General features: G+C 45.4%; 1 protein-coding gene and 1 long non-coding RNA gene across 6 annotated transcripts; one reads left to right on the plus strand and one right to left on the minus strand.

Moving 5' to 3' along the window:
* Window positions 1–434: 434 nt before the first annotated feature.
* LOC141583502 (uncharacterized) lies at window positions 435–15,916 on the minus strand. 5 transcript variants are annotated; one of them, XR_012516131.1, is made up of 3 exons: window positions 15,722–15,916; window positions 6,802–6,935; window positions 435–5,634 (listed from the first exon to the last, which is right to left on the minus strand). It is a non-coding gene; the product is annotated as an uncharacterized LOC141583502 (long non-coding RNA). The 5 variants fall into 5 exon arrangements; XR_012516129.1 differs by having other exon boundaries at window positions 435–6,434; XR_012516132.1 differs by having other exon boundaries at window positions 435–4,920; window positions 5,575–6,935.
* PROX2 (prospero homeobox 2) lies at window positions 15,122–26,677 on the plus strand. The gene is made up of 5 exons (XM_010335291.3): window positions 15,122–16,480; window positions 18,115–18,126; window positions 20,730–20,831; window positions 22,209–22,403; window positions 23,900–26,677. Exons 1-5 carry the CDS (start codon window positions 15,188–15,190, stop codon window positions 24,068–24,070), a joined length of 1,773 nt encoding a protein of 590 aa, XP_010333593.2. The 5' UTR covers window positions 15,122–15,187; the 3' UTR covers window positions 24,071–26,677.
* Window positions 26,678–27,191: the final 514 nt, after the last annotated feature.

Here is a 27,191-nt window from a genome sequence, read left to right on the forward strand (position 1 = left end):
ATCCTTGCCTATGTATGTATGAATATTATTTGCAGGATGGTAGACGGGGCTATAGCCTATGCTTCCATCTTTGGGCTCCTTAAAGGACTATGCCCTAGATTCACTCTTATTACCTATGATACCTAGATTTCATCTATCTGTCTATCTCTTCATTTAGTGGTAATTCAAAATAATGGACAGATGAATACACAATGAAAATCTAGACATGTTTTTTGTGTGGGGATATTTTGGGGTGTTTTTTTTTTTTTTTAAGATGGGGTTTCACCATGTTGGTCAGGCTGGTCTTGAACTCCCGACCTCAGGTGATCCACCCACCTTGGTCTCCAAAGTGCTTCGATTACAGGCGTGAGCCACCACGCCTGGCCCATTGGGTTTATTTTTGAACTTAGTAGAAATGGAATTACAGTGCCTGTATCATTCTGTAACTTACTTCATTTTTTTCTTTCTTTCTTTTTTTTTTTTTTTAATGAGGTCTCACTCTATCACCCAGGCTGGAGTACAATGGTGTGATCTCAGCTCACTTGTAACCTCCGCCTCCTGGGCTCAAGCAATCCTCCCATCTCAGCCTCCCGAGTAGCTAGGACCACAGGTGCACGCCACTACACCTGGCTAATTTGTTTTGTTCGTTTGTTTGTTGTATTTTTGGTAGAGATGCCGTCTCTCCCCGTTGCCTAGGTTGGTCTTGAACTCCTGGGATTAAGTGAATCTGCCTGCCTTGGCCTCTGAACGTGCTGGAATGACAGGCGTGGGCCACTGAACCCAGCCTCTGTGATTTACTTCTTCCACGCAACACTGTTGGGAGGATTTATCCATGTTGACGAGTTAAGCTGCAGTTTATTGATTTTCATTGCTGTATTTCACAACACCCATTCCATCTCCCAAGCTGAAGGACGAGGGGATGGCAAAATGTGGGTGACATTCGGGAGCAGGTGGGTTTGGCCAGTGAGTTCTCCCAGATCTGTCAGGAACAGGTGCTTTTGGCCCAGCAGCAGCTTCCTCAGCAGTGTTCAGGCCTCTGCAGGAAGGAGGGCCATGCAGCCTCTTGCTCCTGCAGATCTGAGATGCCATGGTTTGCTGCTGGCCTGATTCCGGTCTTCTCAGGAAGCTTGAGGGGCAGGGAGAAAGATGTTCACTCTGGAGCTGCCTCTCTGGGGGATTTGGAAGCAGAGGTCAGGAGCTTCCCACTGGAGGCCAGAGCAATGAGAGAAGCTGGGTGATTCAGTCCCCAAATTTTCCAAGGGGCCTATGGTCCACAGGCGAGGACAGAAGAGATGGCTTTTCAGGAAGGTCCTCTCTGACCTGGCTTTTCTGGGCACTGAGTTGGGGCGGGGATGAGAAATGGCAGGGGGCAGCCAACCAGGTAGCCTCTATTTGCATATTCATAAGCCCCCTATGCTGGTTGGCTGCGCTAAGCAGTCCCCACTGTCCCCAGAGTCAGTGGCTGCAGCAAGAGTGGATCTGTCACACAGTGCTTTGTGCTAAGAAGGGGCCAGAGGCTCCCTTCGCTCAGTCACGGGCACCAGGCCTGCCTGGTGAGGAAGCAGGGGAACCAGAAGCACTTCCTGACCATGCCTCTGTCTGCCCCAGGTTGGTGAAGAGTGGGCTGCTCAGTCTTCTAGGGTGGTTGGCCGCACCTGGCCACAGAGCCCGAGACAAGGACTTCCTGGGGGATCTCTTCTCTGTGAGTAACACCATCCTTTCCATTTACTTTGCCAGAGCATTTTTTAAAAAATTATGGAAGACTATGAAAATTGTGAAATGTGCAGAGAAGTAGAGTCGCATGGCAACACCCACCCTGTACTCATCACTTAGATTTAACAATCGTTCATATGTATTTGCTTCATTTATTTTTGTTGGCTGAAATACTTTCCGGTACATTACAGACATGGAGACATTTCACTCCCTAATTCCTTACTCCACAATACCATGTATGCAGCTCTGGAGCCCTTTTGAAGCTCTTCTTTCATTAGGCGCTCACCCAGGTTCTGAGTGAAGGGGTAATTGTCGTCTCCATTTTACAAAAGCTGAAATGCGGGAAGTGCAGCTTGAGGACCAATAGCTGGGAGTAGAGCCCAGACCTCCTAACTCCCAGCCCGGGTGCCTGGACAGCCACATGTGAGGATCTCTGATGTCCAGGGGTGTTTTCCTAGAGAGCAAGGAGGCATTGCAGCTGCTGTGTGACCTTGGGCATGTCACCTTACCTCTCTGAACTCCTGTTTCCTCATCCATAAAGGCATGCCATGAAGATCCCAGGATCTTGAACGCTAGTCTATGACATTTCCCTTGGTATTTAGAAAAATGAGAAAAGACAATGTAAAGGGTTTTTCACAAAGCTAAACTTATTTGCATATTATGCCCTTCGCCCTTTTTTCTTTTAAAAACAAGGTGGTTAAGATTCTTCTTTTTTTGTTTTTTTTAAGATGGAGTCTAGCTCTGTTGCCCAGGCTGGAGTGCAATGTCGCGATCTTGGCTCAGTGCAACCTTTGCCTCCCAGGTTCAAGCAATTCTCCCTGCCTCAGCCTCCTGCGTAGCTGGGATTACAGGTGTCTGCCACCACACCTGGCTAATTTTTTTATCTTTAGTAGAGTCAAGGCTTCATCATGTTGGCCAGGCTGGCCGCCAACTCCTGACCTCAGGTGATCGGCCTCCCAAAATGCTGGGATTACAGGCATGAGCCACGGCACCCGGCCAAGATTCTTTAAGAAATAAAAATCATGTACCAGGAAAGGGAGATGAAAAAATTTTTAAAAGGAAATAAAAGTGATGGTAGATTGTAGTCTTTTGTATACTTACTTTTTGTGTCTTTGCCTGCAAAATAAAATGTCAGTAACTTAGAAAAAGAAGAAAAAAAAGAAGAGAAAAAAATAAAAAAATAAAAATATAAAAAAAAACCACACACACAAAAAAGAAAAAAAAAGTCAGTAACTCTCAACCTAGTCCAATATCTTTCCTCTTCATTTTATTTTTATTTTTAGTAAACCAATTTTTAAATTCATTTAAAATATATTTTAAACTACTTTTGTTTTGGGGGGCCTTTTAAAACGAAAACTGAATTAGGTCCACTCCAATGTCCACTGATTTCTTTCTTTTTTTTTTTTTTTTTCTTTTTTCTTAAAGCCAGTCAAATTTAGCAGTGGGGGGTTGTATACCAACTTTAGTGACACTAATGTTAATAAGTTCTGATAACCCACTACCATCGGACCAGCCCACTGATTTCTTTTTAAGAAACTTGTATGATGCTGGCAGGTCATCTCGAAACTCTGAAATAATATCTATCTTCAGTTCCCACTCTGCTGCTTTCTTTTCAACATGTTCTCTGAGGATTTGTGTAAAGAATATGCCACTGTTGTCATTTCCAAAGCAGTCTGTAGAAAAGCCATATCTATCCTTTTATTATTTTTGGTCCCCAAAGGAGGAGTCATAATTACTGTATCAAATGACCTGACATTCTGTTCGTAACAGGCACACATCACATTGAACCACGTCAATATTTGTTAACTCCTGTATTCACCATCTTCAGTACCCCTGTAGTCCTAGGAATCCCCCTGGTAGTACTAATTATTATGCTTCCCTCCATGCTAATCTTACCTCCTAACAACACTATCAACAACCGATTCTCATCCATTCAACAATGACTAGTTCAGCTCACACTGAAGCAGATAATAATCACCCATTCTACTACAGGACGAACTCTTCCACATTCCTATTAAATATTTCTGATACGGCCGGGCGTGGTGGCTCAAGCCTGTAATCCCAGCACTTTGGGAGGCCGAGGCGGGTGGATCACGAGGTCGAGAGATCGAGACCATCCTGGTCAACATGGTGAAACCCCGTCTCTACTAAAAGTGCAAAAAACTAGCTGGGCATGGTGGCACGTGCCTGTAATCCCAGCTACTCAGGAGGCTGAGGCAGGAGAATTGCCTGACCCCAGGAGGCGGAGGTTGCGGTGAGCCGAGATCGCGCCATTGCACTCCAGCCTGGGTAACAAGGGCGAAACTCCGTCTCAAAAAAAAAAAAAAATTTCTGATAAGTCTTCATCTCTGTCAAATCCACCGTACAACCCTGCTCCTAACATTGCAGTTCCGATGCTAAGCATTCCACAACCACAGCCTAGATCTGCAAAGACTTTATTTTCAATGTCTCGGTACTGTTATGGATTGCATGGAGCGTACATGCTGCAATGCGAAGCTTGGTGGGGTACTGTTCTGGAAGTAGCTTGGCCTTTTGGAATCCATCCACTTGTTGCAGGTGACTCTCTAGTTCTTTAAGCCTTAATTTCTTCTTCTTCTTCTTTTTTTTTTTTTTGAGACAGAGTCTCACTCTGTCACCCAGGATGGAATGCAGTGGCGTGATCTCGGCTCACTGCAACCTCTGCCTCCTGGGGTCAAGCAATTCTCCTGCCTCATCCTCCTGAGGAGCTGGGATTACAGGAACCTGTCACCATCTAGGACCGGCTAATTTTTGTGTTTTTAGTAGAGATGGGATTTCATCATCTTGGCCAGGCTGGTTTTGAATTCCTGACCTTGTGATCCGCCCGCCTTGGCCTCCCAAAAATGCTGGGATTACGGATGTGAGCCACCAAACCCAGTTTATTTGGTTTTTTTAAAGTATGGACTCTCAGGGTTTGAAGGCACAGGATCTCAGGAGGTGACTGGCATCTTGGCTGGGGCCAGAAGCCTTCTTTATTTTACCAATGGTTGTTGAAATCTAAAAATATAAAAATCTGGAAACCAGCCCCTGTATCAGATGCTCCTAAACCCTTTCCAGCTCTAGAGTTCTATGGCTGTGGGGGCTCCTGAACCCACCCTAGGAGGAAAGGAAACCAGTTAAGGAGTGCCTATTTCCAGCAGGGCCCATGGTGATCCTCACCACAATCCTAGGAGATGGGCTGTTATCAATCCCATTTTACAGCCGGAGAAACTGAAGGAAAAAGGCAAAGTTAATTTGTATAAGTTCACATAAGAGCTAACAATTCCCCCCAGGTCTAATACCCGGTAGGTCATTCCATAGTTCACAGCCATCATTGACGCAGATCGCCAGGGCTTCTGACTCCATTGTGTCTGTGTCTGTGGATAGACAGGGCCGTGTGGCCTAGGCCTGTCGGTCTGACCCCCTCTCCTCATTTCTGCCATCAGCCAGTGCAGTAAAGAGAGCTGCTCAGGGCTGGATCAGAGATGGATGGGTGGCCTCCGACCCGCAGCAGAGTGGGGACACTGCAGAGGGTCTCTCATCATAGAGAATGAAAGAGGATAAGGTTGTCTATGATAATGCCTTTGTAAATCATAAAAATGAAGGTTGTATATGATAATGCCTTTGTAAAGCATAAAAATGCTATGTGACTTTGAGATGTGCTACCCTAAACAAGTCTTAATCAGTAGCTAAAGTTAGCTCTGTCTGGCATGTATCTGGATGGGAGGCTGTTCAGGAGTACCGTGGGGAAGACAAAAAATGTATTCATATAGATGTGATTAAGTCATTGTTATTATGAAACGCCAGTGTTGGGCCCTTAGATCCCATGATAAGTGTTGATGAAGGTAGGAGCGGGGTTTCAGGATAAGGCATTTTCCTCCATACCTTTCCAATCATGTTGGGTAGTTGTCTGCTAGGCACAAGGCTGGTCCAGTTGGGATCCAACTAGAAAATGAATGAACAAAATACTGCAAAGAAAAACATGTTTTCCTAACAAAAACCAGGAAGGAATTTTATCAAGGAAATAACAATAAAACTTATTGTATAAATAAGGATTGAGTCCAGGTATGGTGTCTCAGCCCTGTAATCCCAGCACTTTGGGAGACTGAGGCAGGCAGATCACGAGGTCAGGAGTTTGAGACCAGTCTGGCCAACATGGTGAAACCCCATCTCTACTAAAATACAAAAATTAGCTGGGCATGGTGATGGGTGCCTGTAATTCCAGCTACTTGGGAGGCTGAGTGAGGCAGAATTGTTTGAACCTGGGAGGTGGAGGTTGCAGTGAGCCAAGATTGCACCACCGCACTCCAGCCTAGGTGACAGAGAAAAACTCCGTCTCAGAAAAAAAAAAAAAAAATCTGGATTAAGATTCAATGACAGTGATGAGAACCAGTTAGCATCTCTTGGGCTGCATGAGGTACCTTTCACCTGAGGACATTCCACTGCCCACTTTGCTTTATTGATCGGCTCTCCCATGACCCAGCTGAAGCACATCAAAAGTGTTTGCTGTTCCCTAAATGTGTACACGTCATAGAAGGGATGTGTCTCACCTCAGCTGGCCCCATAGGCAGCCCTTCCCTTTTGCCCCACTTGGGCAGAGCTTCGGGAGCTCTCCAGGGATATTCCCTGGAAGCACAGACCCACAGGGAGAAAGGCTGCCATGTAGGAGGTGATCTGTGCAGGTGATGATGCCGCAGACACTGGCTGTTCCTTCTCAGCTCATGTCCAGGTGCTCTAACACAAAGCTGAAAGGAGACGACACACGACTTCTCTCATACGTTCTTGTCTGTTTGAGATAGGGTCTTGCTCTGTGGCCCAGGCTGAGTGCAGTGGTGCTATCAAGGATCACTACATCCTCGACCTCCTGGGCTCAAGAGGCCCTCCCACCTCAGCCTCCCAGGTAGCTGGAACCACAGATGGGTGCCACCACACCTAGTTAATTTTTTAAATTTTTTTTGCAGAGATGGGATCTGATATGCTGCCCAGGCTAGTCTCTAACTCCCAGGCTCAGGCGATCCTTGAGGCTTGGCCTCCCGAAGCACTGGAATTACAGGCGTGAGCTACCACATCCAGCCTTATGTCATCCATTAGATACTTGAAATTCAAACTCACCCTCATTTGACATTTTCCAGCTATAAAATCCTGTGTTTCTTCGCAGTTATCTTATGAGTGTTCTATGCTTGTGTTTGTAGCTAAATTTGCTTCTCCAGTGGGGTTTTTTATTTCTGGTACCCAGGAATATGTATCTGAGAAAGAGTAAATGAGAAAAAAAGTGCAGTTTTTAAAATAGACTTTATCCATTTTACGTGGTTTTTTTTTTTGGTTGGTTGGTTTTTTTATTTTTTTAATTTTTATTTTTTGAGATTCAGTCTCGCTCTGTTGCCCAGGCTGGAGTGCAGTGGCACGATCGTGGCTCAACATAATCTCTGCCTCACGGGTTCAAGAGATTCTCCTTCCTCAGCCTCCTGAGTAGCTGGGATTACAGGCATGCGCCACCATGCTCAGCTAATTTTTGTATTTTTTTTTTAAAGTAGAGACGGGGTTTCACCATGTTGCTCAGGCTAGTCTCAAACTCCTGACCTTGTGATCCACCTGCCTCAGCCTCCCAAAGTGCTGGGATTACAGGTGTGAGCCACCATGCCCGGCCACTATTTTATGTTTTTGGAGACAGTCTCACTTTGTTCCCCAGGCTGGAGCGCAGTGGCCATTCATAGGCGTGATCATAGCACACTACAGCTTCAATCTCCTGGGCTCAAGCAATCCTCCCACCTCAACTTCCTGAGTAGCTGAGACTACAAGCAAGCACCACCACAACTGTCTAGACTTTATTTATTTATTGAGACAGAGTCTCGCTCTGTCGCCCAGGGTGGCATGCAGTGGCACAATCTCAGCTCACCACAACCTCAACCTCCCTGGTTCAAGCAATTCCTCTGCCTCAGCCTCCCAAGTAGCTGGGATTACAAGCACATGCCATCACACCTGACTAAATTTTTTTGTATTTTCAGTAGAGACGGGTTTCTCCATGTTGGCACACTGGTCTCAAACTTCTGACTTCAGCCAATCCGCCTGCCTGGGGCTTCCAAAGTGCTGGGATTGCAGGCATCAGCCACCAGGCCTGGCCTAGACTTTATTTTTTAGAGTGATTTTAGGTTCACAGCAAAATTGAATGGAAAGTACAGACAGAGATTTCCCACATATCCTGTGCCCTCAACAGGCATAGCCTTCTCCATAAATGCAAATTTTTAATTAATGAAGGCAAGATTGCCTTTTTTTCATTACAAAACTGAAAACATAACCATTAAAAATACAGAAAATTTAGAAAAATAAAAAGAAAAAATAGAGAAAAAAATTACTTGTGGTTCCATCACCCATAAACAACTATGCTAACATTTTTATATATTTCCTTCTCTATTATTTATGTATGTGTGTGTATATATATATATATATATATATATATATATACACATATGTGTATGTGTTTTATACGTGTGTGTGTATGTGTGTGTGTGTGTGTGTGTGTATAGTTTTTTTGAGACAGGCTTTCACTCTGTTGCCCAGGCTGGAGTGCAGTGATGCAATCAGAGCTCACTGCAGCCTCAACTTCTTGGGCTCCTGTGATCCTCCTGCCTCAGCCTCCTTAGTAGCTGAGACTACGGGAACAAGCAACCACGATGCCCAGATTTTTTTTTTTTTTTTTTTGGCCTGGTCTGGTCTCAAACTCCTGGGCTCAAGCAATCCTCCCACCTTAGCTTCCCAAAGTGCTAGGATTACAGGCATGAGCTACCACACCTGGCCTCATAATTTTCTCTGTATTTTTTTAAATCTAATTTTCTCTTACCCCCACTCCAGTTTTATAAAATAATGTTACATAAACTTAAACACTGTTTTTCAAAATGATTGCATAATATGGCATCATATAAATTATACCATACTTTATTTAAACAGTCCCTACTCTCTCTTTTTTTTTTTGAGGTGGAGTCTCACTCTGTTGCCCAGGCTGGAGTGCAGTGGCACAATCTCGGCTCACTGCAACCTCCACCTCCCAGGTTCAAGCGATTCTCTGCCTCAGCCTCCTGAGTAGCTGGGATTACAGGTGCCCACCACCATTTTTTGTATTTTTAGTAGAGATGAGGTTTCACCATCTTGGCCAGGCTGGTCTTAAACTCCTGACCTCATGATCCACCCACCTCAGTCTCCCAAAGTGCTGAGGTTACAGGTGTGAGCCACCTTGCCCAGCCACCAGTCTCTACTCTTATTAATAATACTAGGATGACCATCTTTTTTTTTTTTTTTTTTTTTTTTTTTTTTTTAGACGGAGTTTCGCTCTTGTTACCCAGGCTGGAGTGCAATGGTGCGATCTCAGCTCACCGCAACCTCCGCCTCCTGGGTTCAGGCAATTCTCCTGTCTCAGCCTCCTGAGTAGCTGGGATTACAGGCACGCACCACCATGCCCAGCTAATTTTTTGTATTTTTAGTAGGGACGGGGTTTCACCATGTTGACCAGGATGGTCTCGAACTCTTTTTTTTTTTTTTTTTTTTTTTTTTTGAGACGGAGTTTCGCTCTTGTTACCCAGGCTGGAGTGCAGTGGCGCCATCTTGGCTCACCGCAACCTCCGCCTCCTGGGTTCAGGCAATTCTCCTGCCTCAGCCTCCTGAGTAGCTGGGATTACAGGCACGCGCCACCATGCCCAGCTAATTTTTTGTATTTTTAGTAGAGATGGGGTTTCACCATGTTGACCAGGATGGTCTCGAACTCTTGACCTCATGATCCACCCGCCTCGGCCTCCCAAAGTGCTGGGATTACAGGCTTGAGCCACCGCGCCCGGCCTTAAGTTTCTTAATATATAATCTATGAATATTTCCAAAAATATATATGAAAATTGAGCAAGGTTATTCAAGATTACTGAGAACCAAAGAAATACACATAATGAGATAACATTGTCACCTATCATAAAGGCACATATTTAGAAGACAAAGCCCAGTGTTGATAAAGATAGGGAGATCTGTGTTCTTTTATAGAGATACTGGTAAGGACACAAATTGGCCATTTAAAAGTATATATATACAAGTATCATGTGAATATATTCTTGTAAAAATTCAATTAATATAGAAATATACAGAGTAAAAGTTGAAGGTTATCCTTGAGTCCCTCATCTCCACCCCTAATCAGTTGGTGCATTTCTGGAGGAGAGTTAGAAAAGAAGTAGAATAGTTCAACAGTTTAGGCTTTGATGCAATATTTTCACTTCTAGAAATGTAGTCCCCCTAGAAATGTAGGAGTGTTTACCCCAATATTATTTATAATAACAATAGCTGCAACTTGTCAGCAATAACTAAGTGCCGGGAACTGTCCTAAAAATATAACATTTGTTAAATTATTTGATCCGGACATGAATCCTACAATAACCATAGACATTATGATTATGCCCATTTTACTGATGAGAAAACTGAGGTACAGGAAGGTCACAAAGCTAGCTAAGTGGCCATAGGGATTCAAGTCTAGGCAGTCTGACTTGTGGGTCTACGTTATCCATCTCCATACTCTTTTGTCTATGCTTCTATAATAGTGAAAATATGAGAAGGGATCTATCAAACGGGAACTTGTTAAGTAAATTATGGTACATCTATACAATAGAATATTGTCAGCTTTCACGATGTTGCTGTAGACTGATATTCATCTACATGAAAGAAAACAATGGAGGCATAAAACTATATATCTATAATACCGTTTTTGTTCTTTTTCAATATATATAATGATGAGAAATTATAAATATCTCTGTACATGGAGAAAAGAGTTCGGCAAAAATGATGAAGACCAAAATCTTAACTGATTTTCTCTGGGAGCAGCATCATAGTGTCTTTCTTTTCCTCTTAATACATTTCTATATTTGGGAAGTAAAATGATCCTACACTACTTTCATAATCTAAGAGAAGCCATAAAGCTATTTTTAAAAGAGTGTGACAATTGCTACCTCTATCAGTGAATCGGTGAATATGAGAGTGCTGCCAGCTAATTTCCAATCACTACTTCATGCAGACTTGCCCAGATAAAGGGTTGCGGGCAGCGCGCCGGCCTCAGCACTGAGGTTTCCTGTTCCTCAGCAGCCCAGAGGCACGAGTTTCCATGATTGCATGGGCGTAAACATCTCTGGGCACCCAACCACAGTGGAGTCTGGCTAGATTTCCAGTTTCTGGCCTCAAGGTATTTCTGTTCATTGTTGCTTCATTAAGCACACTGGCCCCATCTGTTACCCTAGTAGATCTGTCTTCTGGAGCACACATGGAAAGACAAGGCCCGGTGTTGATAAAGATAAGGAGATACGTGTTCTAGTCTAGTGACTACGTGAAACCTCAGAAACAATACCTTGAATAACCCACAAGGGTGACTCAGCAATGTTGGTGATTCTATGCTCTTCTAATCAATGACTCGATCTACCTGTCTGTCTTTCTGCCTGCATTGATTTTGTTCCATGTACAAGCCTCCATGCTGGGTGCTGGAGAGATCTGACATAAAGTGTTGTCTATCAAGGAGACAAAAATCAGTATAAATGAAGTATTTATGGACAATTTATTCAATGGAGTTAGCAAACATCTGTTTGGTGACATCTGGCAATCAGGCACTACTTGGGGACACAAAGAGGGAGCTCACAGTCAGCAATGACCACTTCAGAGAGGAAGTGTCATTTCAGTTGGATTTCGAAAGAGGAATAAGAGTTTGTCAGTGGAAAAGTGGGAGAAGGGCTGGTCAGGGTAAGAGAATGTAAGTGCAAAGACACAGAGGCTGGAAGGAGTTTGGCCTGTTCAGCGAACACAAAGTCCAGGACAGTTAGATCGAGACCATGTTTACGAAGAGCGGAGACACTTGAACCTTCTAGTCCACAGGAAGCTAGCAAAGACTTTGATTCCATAGAGGGGCATAAGCAGAGCTACAGTTTTGGTCATTGAGAAAACCGAAACAATCAAAAGAAAACTTCCAATTCCCACCACATTTATCCACCTGCCTGCACCAGTATATAGCCTCTGCTCTTCCACTTGCTACTTGGATGAACAGAGCATTCCCGTCTCACGTCAATCCCTCTGTGTGTGCATTAGATCTCTTCCCCTCCTTCCTACTCAAGCACATGGCTCCAGAAATTCTCCCCCTCTTGCCTACATTAACATATTTCATCTTTCTGCAGCATCACTGTCTTCAGCCTACAAATATGCTGTTTTTCTGAATATCTTGAAAAACTCTCTCTTGGCAGGGTGCAGTGGCTCATGCCTGTAATCCCAACACTTTCAGAGGCCGAGGCAGGTGGATCACTAGGTCAGGCATTCGAGACCAGCCTGGCCAACATAGTGAAACCCCATCTCTACTAAAAATACCAAAAATTAGCCGGGCCTGGTGGCAGGCGCCTGTAATCCCAGCTGCTCAGGAGGCTGAGGCAGGAGAATCGCTTGAACCTGGGAAGCAGAGGTTGCAGTGAGCCAAGATCCTGCCACTGCACTCTAGCCCTGACAACAGTGTGAGACTCCATCTCAAAAGAAAAAAAAAAAAAAGAAACAAAACAAAAACTCTCTTGACCATATTTTCTCTTCCAGCGCTGTCCCATTTCTGACCTCTTTACAAAACTCCTTGAAAGAGTTGTCAAATTCAATGTCACCTACTCCTCTTCTCATCCTCTCCTTTAAATCCTCTCCAGTCAGGTTTTTTCTCCCTCTACTCCAACAAAACTGTTGAGCAGGATTCCCAGTGACTCCATATTACTAATTTAAATGGTCAATTTACAATTTCCTTGTGACTTGGCCTCTCCCTCCTCCTAGAAACACTTCGCTTGGTTTCCAGGCCCTCACACACCCTAAGGTCTCCCCCTGCCTCTCTGACTGCTCCTTCTCAGTTGCCTTGGTCGATTCCCACCTGTGCGTCCAGCCTCTTCAAGTCCCTGTGTCCCAGGACTGGGACCTTGGCCCTCATCCCTTCTCTGTCTACATTCACTCCCCTCGTGACCCTCATCCAGCCACATGCTGACCACCGTCAATTTTATATTTCTAGCCCAGGTCTCCCAGACTGAACCCCAGGCTCCAATTGCTTTCTTTTCCTTTTTTCTTTTTTCTTTTTTTTTTTTTTTTTTTGAGACGGAGTCTGTGTCGCCCACTCACTGTGTCGCCCACTCACTGTGTCGCCCAGGCTGGAGTGCAGTGGCATGATCTTGGCTCACTGCAACCTCTGCCTCCTCAGTTCAAGCGATTCTCCTGCTTCAGCCTCCCAAGTAGCTAGAACTACAGGCACACACCACCACGCCTGGCTAATTTTTGTATTTTGTATTTTTTTGGTAGAGATGGGGTTTCACTATGTTGGCCAGGCTGGTTTTGAACTCCTGACCTTGTGAGCCATCTGCCTCGGCCCCCCAAAATGCTGGGATTACAAGTATGAGCCACCGCGCCTGGCCACCAATTGCTTCCTTGACATCTTTATTTAGAAGTCTGTACAGTACTTATCTCAAATTTAACATGTCAAGGGTATCGTTGTCGTGTCCCTGTTGGTTAAAATATAAATTCTGCCAGTTTAATGATTATTATTACTTAGAAAGCAAGTAACATAGTTGGAGTGCAGCATACTTTGATACTTTGTGGGAATAAAACAGCCTTAGGCAGCCTTTCCTGAAATAGCTCCCTCCTTCTCCCCAACCACTCTCCCCAGTTGCCAGTGCTTTATTGTGCTTTCTCTTCACAGCAGGTATCACACCCTGAAAATATATTTGTTTGTTTATTTTCTGCTTTCCCTACTAGACTGTTCCAGGAGGGCAGACTATGCTGATCTTTCTCACTCCATGTGCCCAGACGAAGGCCCAACATACAGCAGGTGCTCAATAAATAACCGAACAATGAATGCATAATCTGATTTTTCCAGGAGTAAGAACAGCAATGGTTTTCTTTTCTTTTTCTTTTTTAAGACGGAGTTTCACTCGTTGCCCAGGGTGTAATGTAATGGCACAGTCTCAGCTCACTGCAACCTCCGCCTCCCAGTTTCAAGCAATTCTCCTGCCTCAACCTCTGAGTAGCTGGGATTACAGGCACATGCCACTTTTTTATTTTTAGTAGAGATGGGATTTCACTATTTTGGCCAGGCTGGTCTCAAACTCCTGACCTCAGGTGATCTACCTGTGCCCGATCAAAATTTGCTATTTTTTTTTTTTTTTTTTTTAAGACAGAGTTTTGCTCTTGTTGCCCAGGCTGGAGTGCAATGGTGCGATCTCAGCTCACTGCAACATCCCAGGTTCAAGCGATTCTCCTGCCTCAGCCTCCTGAGTAGCTGGGATTGCAGGCATGTGTCACCACACCTGGCTAATTTTGTATTTTTAGTAGAAACAGGGTTTCTCCATGTTGGTCAGGCTGATCTCGAACTCCTGACCTCAGGTGATCTGCTCACCTCGGCCTCCCAAAATGCTGGGATTAACAGGCGTTAAGCCAGTGTGCCTGGCTTGAATTTGCTATTTCTAAAAAGTGCCTTGGGTGATTCTGTTGCTCTTAGTCACCAGAAGAGTCACTCCGAATCAGACAAAGCTTGGTTTGACCCCAGCCTGTCACCTAGCTGCATGACCATGGGGAAGTAACTTCTCTGATCTTGTTTCCTTATTTGTAGATAACAGGCATGACCACATTCTCATGGAACTGTTATGACAATTAATTAAATTAAGTAATGGATGTAGAGTTCTTGGCATAATGCCAATTGCTCAGGTAGCTGCCACTATGATATTATTATTATTTTATTTTTATGCCCAAGAAGAAGATTTTTCTTCCTGTGGGATCACTTTGGGAATCCTCTCAAAGTGGGGTTCTGAGACTAGCAGCATCAGCATTACCTGGGAGCTGGTTTAAAATCCAGAATCTCAGGCTGGGCGTGGTGGCTCAAGCCTGTAATCCCAGCACTTTGGGAGGCCGAGGCGGGTGGATCACGAGGTCAAGAGATCGAGACCATCCTGGTCAACATGGTGAAACCCCGTCTCTACTAAAAAATACAAAAAATTAGCTGGGCATGGTGGTGCGTAATCCCAGCTACTCAGGAGCCTGAGGCAGGAGAATTGCCTGAACCCAGGAGGCGGAGGTTGAGGTGAGCCGAGATCGCGCCATTGCACTCCAGCCTGGGTAACAAGAGCGAAACTCTGTCTCAAAAAAAAAAAAAAAATCCAGAATCTCTGCCTCACCCCAGATCTACTGAACTGAAATCTGCACTTTAATAAGACCGCATTGAATGTTTGCACGTTCAAACTTAAAAAGGACTATTCAAAATCACATGTACTTTTTTCTTCCAGTCTCTAATTTCAGGAGTCTGCCCAGGAGGTTTGTGAGCCCTGGCATCCCAGAATCTGAATTGCTTCTCAGCAACAGTGGCTTTTCACCCTTCTAAGTGCAGAGGAGGAAGTCCCGCTCATTCTGGGTGCATTTCCTGCTAAGGAAATAGGAAGAGGAATTCTGAAGCCTTGTGGCTGCTTCATGGAGCTCTGAACAAGTGCTTGGGATGGATCCAAACTCCATCTTGCTTTCTCCACAGCCCCGGATCTGCTCCCACCTGGCAGAAGCCTGTATGGAAGGTGAGAGAAGCTCATCCCCTCCAGAGCTGGGTAGAGACTCCCAGTTTCCCTGGAGCCAGGTCCCCAGCCCTGCAGACCTGGATGAACACATCCAGGCCAAGAGGGCCAGAGTGGAGACCATTGTCCAAGGCATGTGTCTCTCCCCAAATCCTCTGGTGCCGGGCAGTATACAAGCTGGGGACACCCCACACTGCCCAGAGACGGCCCGAGAGAGGAAGAGGAAGCAGAGCCTTCCCACACAGCAAGGGCTCCTGATACCAGCCCCTGACCGGCACCAAGGCAACAGGAAGGGGGGCCCTCACGTGAGAGAACAACTTCACCTGCTGAAGCAACAGCTAAGACATCTGCAAGAGCATATCCTGCAGGCTGCTGAGCCCAGGAACACAGCTCAGGGCCTCAGAGGCTGTGGCAAGGGAAAAGGCCCTCTGAGCGCAAAGCAGAGAAATGGCTGTGGGCCTTACCCCTGGGCTTCGAGCAGTGACCACCAGCAGGGTTCCAGCAAGGACTTCTCTGGGGCAGAAAAACACCGATTGTCTGAGGCTGAATACCAGTCTGAGGATCCCAGGTTCCTTCCTTCTGGAGCACCAGCTTCACTGGAGATTCTGAGAAAAGAGCTGACCAGAGCAGTGTCCCGGGCTGTGGACTCTGTATTACAAAAGGTACTACTGGATCCGCCAGGCCGCCTGACTCAGCTGGGTAGTCAGGGCTGGGTGCCAGAGAGTAGAAGCGAGTCCTCACCTCCCGTGGCAGAGGCCTGTGAAAATCCACTTGCTTTGGCTGCCTTGCCCAGGAGGGTCCAGCTACAAGCTGGGGTCCCAGTAGGAAACTTACCATTGGCCAAGACTCTAGATTCTTCTGGGTACCCTATCTCTCCAAGAATGATCCCCAAACTCTGTCAGGGTCCCCCAGCAAACTGTCCATTGACTGCACCTTCCCACATCCAGGAAGATCAGATTCGGAGCCAGCTACTGGGTCGCAGATGCAACAATGGCCATTGGAGTAGCAGTCCGCCCCGGGACTCATCTTGCCAGAGGCACCCCTCCTCGGAGCCTGCCCTGCAACCTTGGAGAACTACCAAACTGCAACCATTGGTCCTGGGCCAACAGCAGTGTCCCCTGCCTTTCACCTCTGCCCATCTGGAAAGTCTGCCCCTTCTTCCCTCGGTGAAGATGGAACAGGGAGGCCTGCACGCTGGGACTGAGGCGCTGCCTTTCTCTTCGGTCCCCATATCCTTTAATAGCAATTGAAGTTCTCATTGTTGGCCAGGTGCAGTGGCTCACGCTTGTAATCCCATGCTTTGGGAGGCCACAGTGGGAGGATTACTTGAGGCCAGGTATTCAAGACTAGCCTGGACAACATAGCTAGACCCCACCTCTAAAAAAAAAAAAAAAAATTAGCTGTACATGATGGTGTGCGCCTGTAGTCCTAGTTACTCAGGAGGCTGAGGCAGGAGGATTGCTTGAGCCTGAGAGTTCGAGGTTGCGGTGAGCTATGATTGCACCACTGCACTCCAGCTGGGCAACAGAGACATTGTCTCAAAAAATAAATTAAAATCTCATTGTTACTGTGCAGAGAAACAAGAAAACTGAAAGCTGAAGAGGAGGTGGGGACAGATCACTCAGGGTCTTCTTAATGTTGCTCTGGCCCTTCCGGTTAAAGTGGTGACCACATTCTGGAATTTAAAGACCTAGGAAGGTTCACTTACCTTCTTCTATGACCCATTGGGTTCCACCACTTGACTTATTCCTTTGGGTCTAAAAGGGTTTTGTTTTGAGACTCAAATAGGCTTTCAAAATACAATAAATACCCTAAAGAAGGAAGAACCCCATAATTCGGTTGTCAGCTGCACATACGCTTAGGCAGAGAGGGTCAAAGGAATGCCCTCATCCGGGGTGTGGCCTCCCCACCCCGTGGCTCTACAAGCAAAAATCCTGTATTGTGTAGATAATTCCTGGGGAGCATTTGATGGACCAGAAACTTCTGGGCTAGATGGAAAAGGAGTTTTCCTCGGGCATTAAACCCAGAGAAGCAGCTGGAAATGGCCAGAAGTCTTCAGTTTAAGGACAAACTTCCAAGGTGCAACAGAGTGCCTGGAGACTGGGGGCTGGGCATATGCAGGGAGAGAAGGCTCCGCATGAGGAGGCCTGAGAGGCCCAGGCTGGTCTACAGGGCTCTGGATCTCACTGCATCATCTTTGCAACCCTTAAGCAGATGCTACTCTTTTTTTTTTTTTTTTTTTTTTTGAGACGGAGTTTCGCTCTTGTTACCCAGGCTGGAGTGCAATGGCGCGATCTTGGCTCACAGCAACCTCTGCCTCCTGGGTTCAGGCAATTCTCCTGCCTCAGCCTCCTGAGTAGCTGGGATTACAGGCCTGCGCCATGATGCCCAGCTAATTTTTTGTATTTTTAGTAGAGATGGGGTTTCACCATGTTGACCAGGATGGTCTCGATCTCTTGACCTCGTGATCCACTCGCCTCAGCCTCCCAAAGTGCTGGGATTACAGGCGTGAGCCACCGCGCCCGGCTGCTACTCTCTTAATGTATTTTCCAGAGTAACCCTCAGGATTAATAATTGTTGAGTTAACAGAAAAAGTACCTTGGGGAAATACTGAGATAGTTTCTTTTCTGTGAGAATTCTCAGAGCCTTTAACATGAGTAAATGGAAGCTCTCAGAGGAGAATGTATACAGCCCCAAACCCATATGACTGAAAAATCCACTTCTAACAAGCATCTTGCAGAACTTAAGTTCCTGAGAATATATTTTGGATGCTGCTTTCTAAGTGAGCTGTGCTCGCGCTGCTGCTTCTTGTGGGCAGCTTTGAGGCCAATCTCCAGAGGCTGATGAGTCCATGGAGTTGCATATCCAGGTGGGAAGAGTGGCGTCCTCTGCCTGGTAACCGCTGTGAGGGCAGCAGGATGGGGTGGGACAACAGAGGGAGACATTGGCATTTAGGACACCGTGGCAGAGACTGCCTTTGCATCCTAAATGCCATGAGCGCCCCCTGCCGCTGGAAACACCCCAAAGCTTTCCTGGAAGTCAGCAAGCAACTGCAAAAGGAATGCTGAGAACACTTCACTTGCTGCCACTCTTGGAGGCACAGGGATACCACCATAGACAGATTTTTTAAGAAGGCTACTTGTCTGGGTCTTTGATAACCACTGGTTGACTCTCCATTAAATTCAGACAGTTTGCAAAACCACCTCAAGCAGATGGTCCCCCAGAATTTGCTATTTGTTGAGCACCTCCTTGTGCCTGTTCCCGCCCCCCAAATTGGGGATTGGGCTCAGAGAGCTTCTGGAGATTTGGGGCCTATCCTAAGAAATACCTAAGCCAGGCCTAGCTGCATGGGTGAAGCACCTTTCTTTGGAATGACTTGGGGCCCCCTGGCGGCATCCTAGGCCCCTCAATGCTTCCCTCATTCCTGATGCCTACAATACAAGACCAGAGATTTATTCCTGTGGGCCATGAAAGCCACCTGAGAGCAAGCTGCTTTACAGCACAAAAAGAACGTTCACGTTCACGTGCCATCCTGTGACGTGCGTAGGGCAGATGTGAAGATCACGAGGGGAGCACTGACAGAGCACTTTCTCTGTGGCAGGCACTACTACCAGCACTTCACATGTATGTGTCTGCCACCACTTAGCAACAATTCTGAAACCCACAAAGCTTTGAAAAGTCCTATGATTCTTTTTCCCCTAAGACTGATACAATCTTTTTTCGGTAGCAAAACCTGGCCTGCACTGATGGAGGCTACTTATAGATTTTATCCCACTTAGTATAGTCATACATTTTGCTGCAGAAATGTTAATATATTGGATTATAGGCCATCTCTGCTGTGGATGCTAATTACTGTGTGGTGCACACATCGTATTACCTTTACAAGCTAACAAATTGTGAAATCCGAACTCCATTTGGCCCAGCATTTCAGATAAGGGGTTTAGATCTGTATCATCTCACCATCCTCAAGCATCCACTCTAAGATCAGGTATCCGAGAAGCAGAGACATAAAAGGGAACTAACTTGCCCAAAGCACTAATGAGCAACCAGGATTCAACCCAGGATCTGATGGCCAACTATAAGCTTTAACCACCATACTCCACATCTTAGCAATGAGGCCCAGAGCAGTGAAGTGGCTTGCCCAAGGTCACACGGCTAATAGGTGGCAAAATCAGTGTCTGACACTGGGTCTTTGGAATCCCCAGTCCAGGATTCTTTCTGGAGCACTCATGGATCTGTAGGAAGGATAAGTAGGGCTGATGGGACAGCAGGGAGGGGTCTTCTGTGCAGCAACTAGGTGCCTGGGCCAGCTATAACCATACTCAGTTGCTTTGGTTTATTTTGGTTAAACAGATTCACCCTGTGTGGAAGTCTTAATAATTGTCTTAAGCTACAGCTCTCAGATCTGAGACCCCAGGTTACTCTGTGTAATGCTTCTGACTCAGCATAAGGACTGTCCCTGAAAATGCTAAGCACATTTGTGTAAAAGCTTTATTTCCTTTCCCTCCCACCCCAGTGCTAGGCAGTCACATCACAACTCCCCAACTCTTGTTAAAGAGGAAGGAATCTGTCTGTTCCCAGAGTGAGGTATGGTTTGGAATATAATTTCCATGTAGGTGTATGGATTAAGGTTGACCATTCACTCACTCACTCCTGCACACAGCAAATATTTATTGAGCACCTACTATGTTCCTAGCACTAGGCTAGGCACAAAGATGAAAAGATAAGGTCCTCACCCTCAAAGAGCTCACAGTCTAAATGAGGAGACAAACGTGCAGTACAAATTCCAACAAGGTCATCGTTGAGGCAGTTTGTACCAAGGGTCTTCGTAGCCCAGGGTAAGGAAGGCCTAATTTGGCAAGGAAGGCTTTAACAGAGGCGGCGGGAGCTTCTGAGCTGAGACCTGAAGGATGAGGGACAGCTCTGCCAGGCAAAGGGAGAGTGGGCACCACCCAACTGTTCAAACTTCTTGAGCAAAAGTAAAATGTGAGCTAGGGACTCAGCCTGCTTAGGTGTTTGCCGGTTAGAAAGGCAACACTGCAAAGCCAATGACAAGAGTGACAGCCAGCATGGGGACCACCTAGTTTACTCCTCTCATTTTACAGCTAAGGAAACTGAGGCAGAGAGCAGAAGTAAATCTCTGCTTGGGGCTTTGAAATGGTTTATCTGGGGTAGAACTGCTATCTCTTCCCATCCCTTTCGGACAACACACACAGTACAACAAACCTTTTGGTATCATACAGGCTCCGTAACTTTTCCACATCAAGGTGGTTTTTACATTCTGTGACTTAATGCATGGCATCCAGCTTATTTGACCAGAGTTTCCAGAGACAGAAAAATGGAGCAAATACACAATTCCAATCAGAAACAAAACTAAATAAAATAGAAACCACAGGAACAAGGAATTCACTATTTAATTGATAAACTGGCATTTTAAAGTGTTAATTTTCCTTGACACTGAGATAAATCCAGGAGGGCCTAAATCCTGGTCACTTGAAGAAGGCCAAACTCATGTTTTTCTTCACAAGATATCCCAGCTCCAGTCTCCTGAAGGCTTATTTTCCTGATGTTCAGGTAAAGTCACTCAATTGAATGGCAGCTTCTGCAAAACTGCCAAGTGGCAGTGTGTTTTGCCTGGTGTGAGGCAAGTCCTAGGTTATCATATGTGCACTTCAAGCTCCCTCAGAGTTGTTGATAGAATTGGTGCAATGTCCAGTTCTGGGCTGAGACTCTGCCCTAAAAACCATGACTAAATGGAGGCTAGAAAGGTTGGGTGTCTAAATTCTTAAGCTACTGAGCTGTAGATAATCCTGAAAAGCAGAAACACATGGGAAGGAAAAGTAGACGGAAAGAGAAATACTAGTTAGTGGCCTTTTTGGCCTAGTTTTCTGCCTTGTCTGGGGACACCATGAGAAAGAAAAATAGGCCGGGTGCAGTGGCTCACTCCTGTAATCTCAGCACTTTGGGAAGCCGAGGCGGATGGATCGCCCGAGATCAGGAGTTTGAGACCAGCCTGATCAACATGGTGAAACCCCATCTCTATTAAAATGCAAAAATTAGCCAGGTGTGGTTGGGGGCACCTTTAATCCCAGCTACTCGGGAGGCTGAGGCAGGAGAATCACTTTAACCTGGGAGGTGGAGGTTGCAGTGAGTAGAGATCATGCCACTGCACTCCAGCCTAGGTGACAGAGCAAGACCCAGTCTCAAAAAAAAAAAAAAAAAAAAAAAAAATACATAGAGTCAGACACTATCAAATTTACATTCAAATTGCTATATTTCAAAGCTGAGTGAAAGTACATACAGATCCATTGTGACAATAAGAAAAATCAAACTAATTGTTGGGACCAGACCTCCTTTGTTCCCATAAGAGGTTTCTGAGGGCCTCCTTTACCCTGGGTATTGGGTTAGTGGCTGGTAATTCTTTTGGTCTGTATCATTCAAGCTTTTCTTTCCCTCATATCCAGTTGCTTGGTTGATACCTGCAGCAACCTCTGATTTTGATTTCAATTCTTTGTACAATTCGAAGTTGCTAACAAACTGCTTTCTGACCTACACTTTGCCCTTCCCTTGGCCCTTTATCAGGCAGAAGTCCCCAGGGCTGCCAGGCAATCCACCTCGGTGCAGCAAAATCTGGCACCACACTCGTCTTGACCCCCGACTCTCCCTAAGTCCCAAACACCACAAAAAGATTTTCACGGGTCAAACAACCCTCATAAATCTAGCACATAAAAAAAATGTATTTTCTGTTGGGCACTGTAGCTAATTTAGATTTTTCTGAGTATAACTGAATAGGCTTGGAAAATTGATGTGGCTTCTTTTTTTAAAAGGAAGCCCCTGTTAATGCTGGTTAAAACCATTTCTATGAACCCCTATGTTGAGCTGGAAGCAGACAGTTCTAATTCTGAGCACCTCGTGCAAACGTCTGACTTGGTGGGCCTCTTCTTTGTTCAGTTCAACCGCTGCATTACCTCCCAGATGATCAAGTGGTTCAGCAACTTCCGTGAGTTTTATTACATCCAGATGGAAAAATTTGCCCGGCAAGCAATTTCAGATGGTGTCACCAATCCCAAAATGCTGGTGGTTCTCCGCAATTCAGAACTGTTTCGAGCTCTCAATATGCACTATAACAAGGGAAATGACTTTGAGGTAAGACCGTGTACTGGGCTCCCATGAGGTCTGATGAACATCTTCTCTATGTGATTCGAGTTTTAGGAAAGATCCCCATTCTGTGTCTGCCCTTAAGTTACCGAGAGCCAGGGCAGCCTGGGGCCAATCTCTGTATCATCCACAAAGATTACAGTCTCTTAGGCAACAAGGTAGAAGCAGCAAACTGAGTCTCCAGCTAAGTCTTCATTCTGATGCTTAGGCAAAGATCTCCCCGTGTTACACCATCTTAGACGGAATACCCTGTAATTATCCAGTTACGTAACTTACTGACCTTTTTGCCTTAGTGCCAGGAGGCTCAGGACGGAATGCTGAGCTCAGCTGTAGCACCTAGTCTTGGCCTAGGTTTTCTCAACAATTTCTATGCTTTTCATGATTTGGTTCTTATCTGTATTTTCCCTTGAAAATGTTATCTGTGGGCCTTCCATAGCAAGTCACCTCGAATCCTCTCTGGAAATAACAATAAACAACATTCAGCCTTCTCAGTCCCTCGGGGATCCCTATGAAGGCACACTGGTGGCACCTCAGAGGTAAAGCGTCAGTGAAGGGTGAGTCTAGGTGTCACTGTGCACATTCCTAATCCAGAGACGTGTGTTGCCTCATGCACAGCTGACAGCTCTGTTGGGCTGGCATCTGATTCTGCAGGTGCCAGGTATATCTGGTCATAGATTACACTTCCCTCTTCTTGCTTTCTCCCTTGACTGTGATGACAAAGAGTGGTTTATTGATACCTCCAAGAAATATAAGAACTGTGGTCATCCACTGGTCGACTGGTCAGGCAGAATGTGTTTGAAAAGCTAAGACTACCTGTGGGGAAAATGGACCATGCCTCCCTTTCTGAGGCTCAAGCGGTCAGGGCCAGTATGGGACAGGCAGCACTGCCGTATCTTTCCACGTAGGGTGGTCATTTGGCCTGGAGTGGCAGCAAGCCCCAAGTCAAGCTGGGTCTGGAGCTTGGCAGTGGGGCACCCCATCGTTCATGGTGCCAGTCTGGGTTAGGGTTCTAGAATAGCGCCCCCCCTCAACTGGCTCTGAAAGCAGGAGTGCAAGCCCTTCAAACCTAGCCCTAAAAGGCAGTGCAATGAGGTATGAGAGTCAGAAGCTTGCGGGCACTCCTTTCCACAGTTAGTACTAAGGAAAAGAATGCCAAAGTCTCTTTGAGCCACAGATTTACTTTCAGTAAGATTTTTTGACCTACTTAGTAAACAGTCACCCATTAGCGGGATCAGCTCCTCCTATAAAGGGAGTGTCCTTAATTCACCTTCTCTTGGGGCTGTCTCATTGGAGCTGTCATATCAAGGTTTATGTTTGATGAGAAAGCAGAGGATTTCTAGGGTTACAGAATCAGGGGCCAGTAGAGCAGGGATGTTCCTAGCCCACTACCCAAGAAACAGGCAGCATCCACTAGTGAGGTCTCTGGCACCGGTGCTTTCCAACCTCATGTCTTTTCTTTCCTATGGGTCTCTTTGGAAATGCAGGTTCCAGATTGCTTCTTGGAAATCGCCAGCTTGACATTACAGGAGTTCTTCAGGGCTGTCTCCGCAGGGAGAGATTCAGATCCTTCCTGGAAGAAACCCATTTATAAAATTATTTCGAAACTGGACAGTGACATCCCGGAGATATTCAAATCTTCCAGCTATCCCCAGTAGCTGTTTCAGAGTTAAGATCCCACAACGTGAGGAGTGACTGGCTAGGGTTTCCTGGGCTTGTACTGGAAAGCTGTAGTCACATAAAAGGGCACAAAGAAATATGACTACTTTAGCCATAGTCATATAAAAGGGCATAAGGAAATCCCCTCTACCAAAATAGGTACTATTACCATTTCGATCATTTATTTCCTTTTCCAGAATCATCAGAAATTTAACTATAAAATATACTAACTGTATTGGTGCATTGGTAGTATATTGTGAAAAGAAACACCAGTTTGGAACCAGAAGACATGAATCTCAACTCCATTGCTTCCAGGGTGTTGTGACCCTGGGAACTCCCTGGTGTCTCTTATCTGTAAAATAAGGTTGTTAAGGATTAAAGGACAGTGTGTCCTATGCAATGTTATTCACACACAAATGTTTTTTGAACCCCACTGTCACATAAGGTTATCTTATTTGGGGTTTTTACAAATTGCTGTTTTTAGTCACCTACTTATAAAGCACCACCTATTTGCCAGATACTTTCACATACTTTAAGCTTCTCACCCCGAAAAGCAGTTATTATTATCATTAAAAAAAATAACCACCAGAAGCTTTAGAACTGCAAGGTAACTCGCCAAAGCCTATGAGGCTAGGACATCTGGGTTGATGGGACGGTCAGGAGCCTCGAGGAACCAAGACTTTCTGATGCTCAACTGCATGCTGCACCACCTTCTGCTGCTAACTCAGGATCTCGAACAGGACCCCACCCCAGTAAGCATCCAGCATTGGCAGGACACTGTCACCTGAAAACTCCTGCCCAATACTTAGGAGCAATTCACCACTCAAGATTTCTGCTGATCATTTCAGCAAACCCAAGACAAACTTTCTGCAGGACTTGAATGTTGTTGTTTATTTACATTTGTCTGCTGGAAGAGTTTATCAGCTGGATAATGCAAATAGTCTCTAGCTGACCACTGCAATTGATGCCCCAACCTCATATTTGCAGAAGAAGCTGAACTTCAGACTGTGAAAGGTAGAAAGGGCCTTTGGAGATCATCTGGCCCACCCTGCTTAAATTAGGAAGGAAGAAGTGAGGTCCAGACAGGAGGCTTGCACAGGCTTGTGCACAGCCTTGCCGATGCTAAATGGCATAACTGGGACAAATGCAGCATCACACAGCAATGGAAATTCTCCCGCTCCATAACAAAATTACAGTCCATGGCTGACCTTCCACTGATGCAGGAATTCGTGAAATCAATTTTCCTCCCTACTGGCCCAACACAAATTGTGACCCACTCTGAGCATATAGGCGAGATGTGTGAAGCTGAGTAACTGCATCTGTCTTCTAAGCTAGTCAGGATCAAGTCTTTGTATGCACTGCCAAAGGTACTCAGGGTGGGGTGGGGGTAACAGATAGCTCAGGCTTTGTAGTCCTGATAAGCCGTGTCTGTGAGTTCTTTAGCTTACTTCTTTCCTGTCTATATAAAACAAGTTTCCATATTCAGCTACTAAACTTCCATGATTTTTCTGGTGGGGTGCTAGCTGAAGCAGATGAGATAAAATTCCTAAACTATTACTAGATCTATCAGCATAAAAAGGTATAAAAGATGAATTTTCCTTTGAATTTTCTCTTCAAACAGCTGAAAGGAAAAACGAAACAGACTTAGCTCAAACCCCTCTTTGCAGGCTATTTAAAGGTTATTGTTAAGTGCCCTTCAATATATCCAATTGCACTCAGAAGATCTTTGCCCTATTTTCACAAAAATGAAGGAATCTGCCAAACCTAAGTTTTAAACACAGGCAAGCATGGAGTGCTCAGAGCAAGGGCAATCAGTTTTCTGGAGACAGTAGAAGAGCCCTCTATCCAGAGTGACATTGCATTCAAGGGAAACAAGTTCACATGACTGTCCAATAGAGAGCAGCCCTTCTTCTGTCCCAAACCTGAAATTCATTAGTGTGTGTTTTAAAGACTGAGCCAAGTCACCTCCAGGGCAGTGAACTTTGTCTCAGGGACCAATTAGATGAAATGTACAAGCTCAAATTGAAAACATTTGTGTACTGCAGTCTTTCCAGGAAGTGTTCTCTAACCACTGAGCTAAACACAGAAGAATGTATAAATATATATGCTCTGCCAACAGAATTCTATTCTATTATAATTTTCTGTTTCTACCAACTGTGTATCTCTCTGTTGGAAACACATGGAGTGTAAGCTGAGTGGGTTATTATGTTCTTTTAGCAGTCACACTTTGCCAAAGATCTGGTCATTCTTTCCATTAAGGTATATGAGGGTGCTATGTTTTTATTTGTTTGAGACAGGGTCTCCCTCTCTCATTGAGGCTGGAGCACAGTGCCATGATCACAGTAGCCTCGATCTCCCAGGTTCAAGTGACTCTCCCACCTCTGGCTCTCGAGTAGCTAGGACTACAGGCATATGTCACCATGCCCAGCTAATTTTTAAAAACTTTTCTGTAGAGACGGAGTTCTCACTATGTTGCCCAGGTTGGTCTTGAACTCCTGGGCTCAAACAATTCTCCCACTTTAGCCTCCCAAAGTGCTAGAATTATAGGCATGAGCCACCGTGCCCAGCCTTGCATACCCTCTCCTAGATTAGACATGTTCAAATATTGCATAATTGTCTAATTTCTCAATGGTGGACAACAGGGTCTGCACTGTGGTTTTTGATGATGGCACTACTGAAGAGTTAATGCCCAATTATCAATCAAGAGCAGGCAGTTAATTGGCATCTCATGCAGGAAAATGTTCATTAGGAACGTTTTTTTTTTTTTTTTTTTTTTTCCGGAAACAGAGTTTTGCTCTGTTGCCCAGGCTAGAGTACAATGGCGTGATCTTGGTTCACTGCAACCTCTACCTCCTGGGTTCAAGCGATTCTCCTGTCTCAGCCTTCCAAGTAGCTGGGAATACAGGCATGTGCCACCACACCTGACTAATTTTGTATTTTTAGTAGAGATGGGGTTTCACCATGTTGGTTAGATTGGTCTTGAACTCCTAACCTCAGGTGATCTGCCTGCCTTGGCCTCCCAAAGTGCTGGGATTATAGGCATGAGCCACCATGCCTGGCCTTTAGGAACCTTTATTTCAAACGTGGTTTCATATAGTATACAAATCCCAAACCAGATTC

The sequence above is a fragment of the Saimiri boliviensis genome, chromosome 2 (genome assembly GCF_048565385.1).
Source record: "Saimiri boliviensis isolate mSaiBol1 chromosome 2, mSaiBol1.pri, whole genome shotgun sequence".
In the NCBI taxonomy this organism is placed as follows: Eukaryota; Metazoa; Chordata; class Mammalia; order Primates; family Cebidae; genus Saimiri; species Saimiri boliviensis.